General features: G+C 55.2%; 1 protein-coding gene across 1 annotated transcript; it reads right to left on the bottom strand.

Moving 5' to 3' along the window:
* Nucleotides 1-700: 700 nt before the first annotated feature.
* CLAFUR5_06581 (Nucleoporin) lies at nucleotides 701-7,193 on the bottom strand (the record flags this gene model as incomplete). The annotated part of the gene is made up of 3 exons (XM_047905729.1): nucleotides 701-2,638; nucleotides 2,818-6,605; nucleotides 6,827-7,193. 3 exons carry the CDS (start codon nucleotides 7,191-7,193, stop codon nucleotides 701-703), a joined length of 6,093 nt encoding a protein of 2,030 aa, XP_047761547.1.
* Between the last annotated feature and the right edge of the window lie 272 nt (nucleotides 7,194-7,465).

Genomic DNA, 7,465 nt, shown 5'->3' with positions numbered 1-7,465 from the left:
CCCCTGTCTCCTCATACCCTGCATTATATGTGTATCCTTATCTATACTCTTTCCCGGCATCGGTTTCCTCAACGATCGTCACTGCTCGTATAGTATCATGGGTACGTGCTCGATTAGGACTACTCCTGTCTCTGTTAAAGATGCACAGGCTATGGCAATTGTCATCTTGTCATCCTTCTGCACCCTTGGTTAGCTGTTCGAGCAGTGATAATCGTTCCTTTTGGCCACATCTCCTTTTCCTGCTTGCTGTCTGGCCTTTGGTTCGTTAGGAAAGAAGAACACGATTCACTTTTGCACTACTACCGATCACATCCCCAGCTTATCTATACATACGAGCAAAAAGTCCCTTATCCCGACAAGCACCACTGCTCGAATGGTGTAGTGGTTAGGCGCTTCTTTCCTTGGAGCACTGCTACGATTTTCTGGCTAGATGTGGTACCGTCACATAACTTTGTCGTTATGACTGGTGGGTATTGTCGCCAGGTGGCTGTCTGAGCAGTGGTGACTGTTCTTTTTGCTTTTTGTAAGCATGCTCAGCAGCGGTCGAGATGAGCATCACTTGCGGGCAGAGTAGCGCTTGAAGGTCATCAACACATCGACGCTCTGATATGATCAAACCGAGTTCCTCGATGCTATACTACATCATGCCTGCTCCACGCAGCCCATCACTGCCTTCATGATAATGCATGCGCCTTGCCTTTTACGCAACAACCCCCATAGCGCCTTGATACCTCTCAAACACCCCAATCCCCCTTCCCTCCTCGTCAACCTCCATCTCCTCGCCCTTAACCCTGATACGTCCCAAGCCACCACTCTCAAACTCTCTAACCTCTTCACCCAGCACTCTCATCATCTCCACAATCGCCACTCTCTGCTCCAGACTCATATCACGTTCTCCCTCTCTCATGATCGCCAAGCCAGCACTCAACCTCTCCATGACTCCTCGTCCCTCCTTCGAATGCTTCGCCTTGGTTGGCATGTGCAGAAGCGTGACGAAGTCTTCAAAGATCTGTCCGCTCTTCTCCCAGCCGTAGGGTTTGGAGTGCTGGAAGAGGGTGAGGATTTGGCGGAGGGAATCATAGTCTTCCTCAATGATGGCTGTGGGGCCGAGGGTGTTGGAGAGGACTGCGTGTGCTTCTTCGTTTGCGCCGGCGTTAATCAGGTACACAGTCTGAAGGTTCGCATCTTGGAGGACAGCGCGGGCGTGCTGTGCTTTCGCTTGCCAGATGATGGCGGCAGGGATCATGAACTCGTTCGTAAACCGGGCGAAACGGCTCCTGCCGTCGTCTTCCTGGTCGGGTGCTGGGATTCTGGCGGCATTGCGGTCGATGATCGCTTTGATCGCTTTCTCGCGAACGGACTCATCGCGGATATGGAGAAGGACCCAGACTGCGGTGATGTAGAATGCATCCGCAACTTCCAGCTCCGTGGCAAAGTTGAGGGTCAGCTGATCGAGCTTTTCTGATGGGAACGACGTTGCGATGCCCTTCGCGTCGAAGTACATAGCAAGCTGCCATGCTACACGGGAGTTGAACGCGCTGCCGGAGACGGTTTGAGCATCGAAGAGCAGCTCCAGGTCAACCTCAGACACCGCCAACCGCAAGAGGCCCAGTAGGGTATCTTCTCGCTTTGCTGATGCATCGGCTTGTTGCCCTGAAGGAGTCGCTGGCACCTTCTCGGCACCACTTTCGAGGTCTTTGGTGTACCCCTCAACAGCCTCCGCGATAGTGTCATGTCCACCGAAGTAGAGTCTTAATGCGAAGCTCTGCATCCAAGAGAGGCTGAATCGCTCGGATATGCAAAAGGCGCCGACACGATCCTCGGGAGCGGCCTTGGGATCAGTGCCGACAACGCTGCAAACCTGTCCTGCCACGATAGAGTACAGCGCACGCACAGGCTCGGGCATCTCAGTCCAGTCTTTCCGGGTCAGCCACGTCTCGATCTGTGCATCCATAACCGCATGGCTCTGCTTGTTTCCTGGTAATTGTGCAATCAAAGTAGCAAGCTTGAAGTCTTTGGCGGCCGCCAGAACTTCACAGGCACGGTCGACGTTGTTCACGGTAAGATGCAATAAGGCCTTCTCCTCGGATGTTTGAGCGAGACCAAGCTGCTGTTCGACAGTGTTGGCGAGATGCTCCGACCAGAACGCACCAAGAGCCTCCTTCTGAAGGCGACCCTCATACTGCGTGATCTGCTCAGCAGTCATGCCAGCCTTGAGCTCCTGCGGAAACGTGTCGATCGAGTCGAATAGGATGTGTGCCAAGGTCCAGATCGCTTTCTCGTTAGCGGCAGCTTCGTCGCTGGCTAGCTGGAGGAATGCGGTATAAGGATCAGTCCTCGCTTGGGGAATTCTGCTACTCTGCTCCAAGGTTGTTGCCTCCTTCTGAACACCGAACCATGTGGGGTTGAGATCCTGTGGTTCAGCCCACTTGGCAAAACGGACTTCTCGATGCTCGCCAATGAGCGGTCGCAGGGCGGTATTAAGCGGCTCAGTCGGCTTCGGTGCTGATGGGGTGGTGGAGTAGGCGATAAGTCCGTTGTTCGAGAAGGATGGCTTCACAGAGTCATGAGATCCGAGGCCATCCTTGTCGCTCAAGACGTCGGGCGCGGACAGACGAGGTCGCTTGGGGTATGGGTTCTGTTGATCATTTCAGCTACGTACTTCTACATCGGATGTTAAGGCGTGCTGGATATGGAACGCCCAAAGTTATGCTGCTCAATTCCTCCCATGCAGCCGTGCGCTGACTCGATCATACAAAACGTGTTATGTGGGCAGGGAATGTGCAGGGGTGTGATGGTGGTAGTCGGGGGTCATACCTCAAAGCCTTTGGTCATGGCAGGAGCTTTCTTTGTAGGCTTTTGCTGTTCCCACAACGAATTCATGAGGTCCATGTGGCTGTTCAGCGTTTGGCTTCGGCCGAGCTCATTGCTCTCGTTTGCAAACGTGCTGGCACCGAATCCGACCTTCTTGGCGCTCTTTTGAGCAAGATAGCTCTGACCAAGCGCACTTTGGCCGAGTTTGCTCTGGCCGAACAAGCTGCGGTCAAGCGCAGGGTCAGCTGCACGTGACGTGCTCTGTTGCAGCTCTCGTAACGCCTGACGATCCCGCTTTCGGCGGCTCATGGTACGCTGCAGTTGATCTTCCCATGCATCGGTGGCCAGCTTCTCTGGCGAAGGGAAAGTCGAGCGAGCAGCGGCGGGCTTCAAGATGGATCGCAGGTACTTCGGCTCTTCAGGCATGAAAGAGCCAGGGAGTTTGGGGGAAGGTTCGTCCTGCATATCCTCAGCAAAGTCAACAGCGCCAGCATTGTCGTCAAGCGCCATACTGGAATGATGGCGGTCATAGGCACCTGGCGATGGAGCCTGCACTGCGCCACCAGCCGATATGAAAGGATCCTCTTCGTCACCACCAAGTCCGCCGGACATGGTGTGGTCCTGGACATCGTCTTCCTCGCGTTCACCATCATAGTCGTTGGGGATGTGCTGGGTGTCATCGAAACCCAGTGATTGACCGAGTTGTGACTCGCCAAAGCCACCTGGCACGAACTGACCAGCGGACTGACCGAGCCAACTAGACTGAGATCGCTTTTTGTTCTTCTGGAAGTCGAAAGTATCGTCAAGCTCGCCAGTGCCAGTCTCGACGCTCTGCATCGTGTCATCCTCGGGGGGTTCACTCAGGCCGCTCGTGTCCTGTGGGAGGTCCTCTTGTTCCATCTCAGTGTCTTCAGTAAGCTCATCGCTGTCCTCGTCGAAGCCGTATGTCGTGAAGTGCTGAACCTTGAACGTCCACACGCCAGTGCCCGCATCGTAGTTGACGAATTCTGTACCCTTAGTGCCTCGGAGACGCTTGAGATGCTTCTCGTAGGCTGGTCCAGTCCTTGCCTCCACTGCCTTCCTGCCGCCGTGACTCCGAGGCCATGAGTTCTCGAGGTAGATCGTGCTAGGCACGTTCAAGCCTTTGCCCATCGGAGGCTTGCTTGCGTTCTCTGGGTAGACTGTGACTTGGCGAGGTCTGAAGTTGCAAATCTTGCCAAAGATGTCGTCTAGGCTGGTGTTTGTAAGATCGCAGGGACCAAACTCGATTCTGCCAACGCCATCACGACCCACGACGAACTTGCCAATCTTGGAGAGCTGAGCACGAGACATGTTCTTCAAGTCCTTAATGGATGGCTTGCTCCAGTACTCGCCCATGTCGACGTTCTTGCCGGAATCTTTCTCGGCTGGCTTCTGTGTAGCGGGCGCAGAGATCGGTCGTTGTGGTTCCGCGTCCTCTGGGACAGTGGTAAGAGACGCGCCATTGCTGACCTGCTGCATCTCTGGAGCGCCGTTCTGCTGCTTTAGTGCTGCTCGGAACAGACTTGGCGGGCTGTCCATTTCATCCGAATCCTCCGTCCTCACTAGCGCATTGTTCAATGTGGGCGTGGCGTCGGACTGACCAGCAGTGTTATCAAAGCTGACTTTCTTCCTCAGCGAGGGAATGTCACTTTCGCGGCGAGCTGACTCGACTTGTCGTTGCTCTGGCGGCGCGAACAGATCGGCACGGAGAGACCTGTCAATAACAAGCTTTCGCATGTTCCCAGACTGTAGGTACTTCTGCGATGCACTGCCGGGTGTTGGGCGTAGTAGGCTCTCCCCATCACGAGGCGTGCTGTCGCCACCGCGAAGGTTGTTCATGCTCATGCTCTTAGCAAGTCTGCTTGTGAGAGCGCTACCGAGGCTACCGGATGGCTTCAGGAGGCTGCTCTGCTGCGGAGTCAGGCTTACAGAGTAAGCAGAGCCTGGCGTGCCGTAGTTGGAGTAGCTGAGGCCATACCCGCCATTTCGACCTATCGTGCTTGCTCTGGGTGTGTAGATTGGCGAGTTCAGCCGAGTACTGGACAACAGGCTTGGAGTCTTGTTCTGCACAGCTCTGGCGCCGTTGAGGGGAGTCGCCAACGGGCCAACTGGTGTCGAACTCTGACCAAGCGAACTGAATAGCTGGTCGTTACCATACGGCGACATGGTAAGACTAGCGTGCAGCTGGTTCTGTTGTGGTGTTTGGCTCGAGCCGAAACTATTACCAAAGAGCGAGTTGTTGTTCTGCTGCTGGTTTTGGTTATTCTGATTCATACTTCCGAACAGACCGATACCAGTGGACTGCTGGTTTTGCTGGTTGTTCTGGTTGTTGCCGAAAAGAGACGCGCCAGCGTTCGTGTTGTTCATGTTGCCAAACATGCTGGCTCCAGCGGGCTTGTTCTGGGTGTTCCCGAAAAGCGAGCTTCCAGCATTGTTGTTGTTCCCGAACAGGCCGCCCTGCTGCTGCTGCTGTTGCGGTTGTTGGCTGTTGTTCGATCCAAAAAGCCCACCGCCGGTGTTCGTGGTTGTTGTAGACGAACCAAAGAGGCCTCCTGGCTTGTTCTGATTTGTATTATTGTTCCCAAACAAACCACCTCCAGTGTTCGCGCCAAAGCCGGTGTTCTGTTGTTGCTGCTGGTTGTTCGCAGCGCCAAACAGCCCACCGCCAGTGTTGGTCGAGGTGTTGTTCCCGCCGAAGAGGCTCGTTCCAGCGGGCTTATTCTGCGTGTTGCCAAACAGGGAATTGCCACCAGTGTTTTGGCTGGCTCCGAAGAGACCGCCAGTCTGCTGCTGAGGCTGGTTGTTCTGTGCTCCAAAGAGACCTGTACCAGTGTTTCCGGTTGTGTTCGTACTTGAACCGAACAGCCCGCCGCCCGTGTTGGTGTTGGTGTTCGTGGCACCGAACCCTGTATTGGTCGTGCTGGCTCCGAACCCACCCAGAGTTGGCTTGTTCTGCTGCTGGTTTGCGCCGAACAGGCCACCAGCCTGCTGCTGCTGCTGGTTGTTATTATTGTTCGCGCCAAAGCCTCCGCTGCCACCGAACAGGCCACCGCCGGTGTTGTTGGTGTTGCTACCGAAGCCGCCTGTTGTTGCAGTGTTTGTGGTGCTGCCGAACAGACCTGTAGCAGGCTTGTTCTGGGCCGCTCCAAAGAGACCACCTCCAGTGTTCGTGTTCGTTGACCCAAAGCCTCCAGCTGCTGGCGCATTGTTGTTTGTTGCGCCAAATCCACCGAACCCTGTGCTGCCGGTAGTCGCAGTGGTGTTGTTATTGTTGCCGAACAAGCCACCACCCGTCGAAGTAGCAGTGTTGTTGCTGGCTCCAAACGCGTTGCCTCCGAAGCCACTTGACTGACCAAAGGTCCCTGCCTGCCCATTCTGATTATCACCGAACCGACGGCCTTGTGCGTAGTCCTCAACTCTTAATTCTTCGAAGCTCTTACCCTGGTATGGCTGCATCATGGTGATGGACTGATAGTGCGACGTCTGGTTGCTGGCAGCATCTTTCTCGGTGAAAGCCTGGAACGGGACTGCAGCAGAACCTTGGTTGTTCGTTGCCGTGGTGGAAGCGCCAAATCCACCGCCGAAACCTCCGGTGTTCGTGGTGTTGGTCGAACCAAAGCCGCCACTGTTCGATGTGTTTCCGAAGGCATTGTTCTGGGTCGTGTTGTTTGCGCCGAACCCTCCAGTAGTGCCACTACCGCCGAAGAGGCTTCCACCAGTGGTAGCACCGCCGAACCCAGTGGTCGCAGGCTTGTTCTGTCCGAACAGACCTAAAAACCAGTTAGTTCGTGGCCATGGTATTTCAATGCAATTCGGATCAAGACTGCTCCCACGCATAGTGGGTGGACCTCTGGAAGCCAGAGCCCCCCCCCCCCCGATACTTTCTGTGCAAGGCGAGACTCAAGTCTGCAATGACTGTCGCCCATGCCGCATAGGGAGCGCATCCGGTCCCAACCATGATCCCAGCTTCTCCCTTATTGTGTCGACTTACCTCCTGTGTTCGTGTTGTTGCCGCCAAATCCTGTGCTTGCAGTATTGGTTGCGCCAAACCCAGTACCGGCTCCAAAGCCTCCAGTCGTGCTGGTATTACCTCCTCCAAACAGACTCGGCGCGCTCGTTGTCGCTGCTGGCGTACCAAATCCACCTGTCGTGGCGGGCTTTGCGCCAAACCCGAAACCACCTGTCGTGTTGTTTGTGGCGCCAAAACCGCTGGTCGTGTTATTCGTACTGCCGAACAGCGATGTTGTCGGCGCAGCGTTGTTGTTGTTATTTGCGCCAAAGCCAGTGTTCGACGCCCCAAACCCGCCAAAGGCTCCACCTGTGTTGCTGCTACCGAATCCTCCTGAGCCGAACGACATGATCGCGGTAGTTGAGGTGTAGGTGGTGTAGAAGGCGCGCTCGTGCGCTGTATCGAGGGTGGTCGCGCGCTATTCGAGATGAATGGCGGATGTTCTAGTGTGGTGGGGACCTGAATGTGTTTTGTCAGCGACAACGCCTGGTGAATAGGAATTGGAGTCGCTGCGCGCTTCCAGACTACTTCGAGCTTCAAGGCCGTATCGAGACGGTGTTGGATGCTTGGAAATGCAAGTAGCAGGATGTATGCGCGGATCGTGTTGAGACTCGTGCTCGT

This window comes from Fulvia fulva, chromosome 5 (assembly GCF_020509005.1).
Source record: "Fulvia fulva chromosome 5, complete sequence".
NCBI classification, from domain to species: domain Eukaryota; kingdom Fungi; phylum Ascomycota; class Dothideomycetes; order Mycosphaerellales; family Mycosphaerellaceae; genus Fulvia; species Fulvia fulva.
This window is presented reverse-complemented; position numbering and strand designations above follow the sequence as displayed.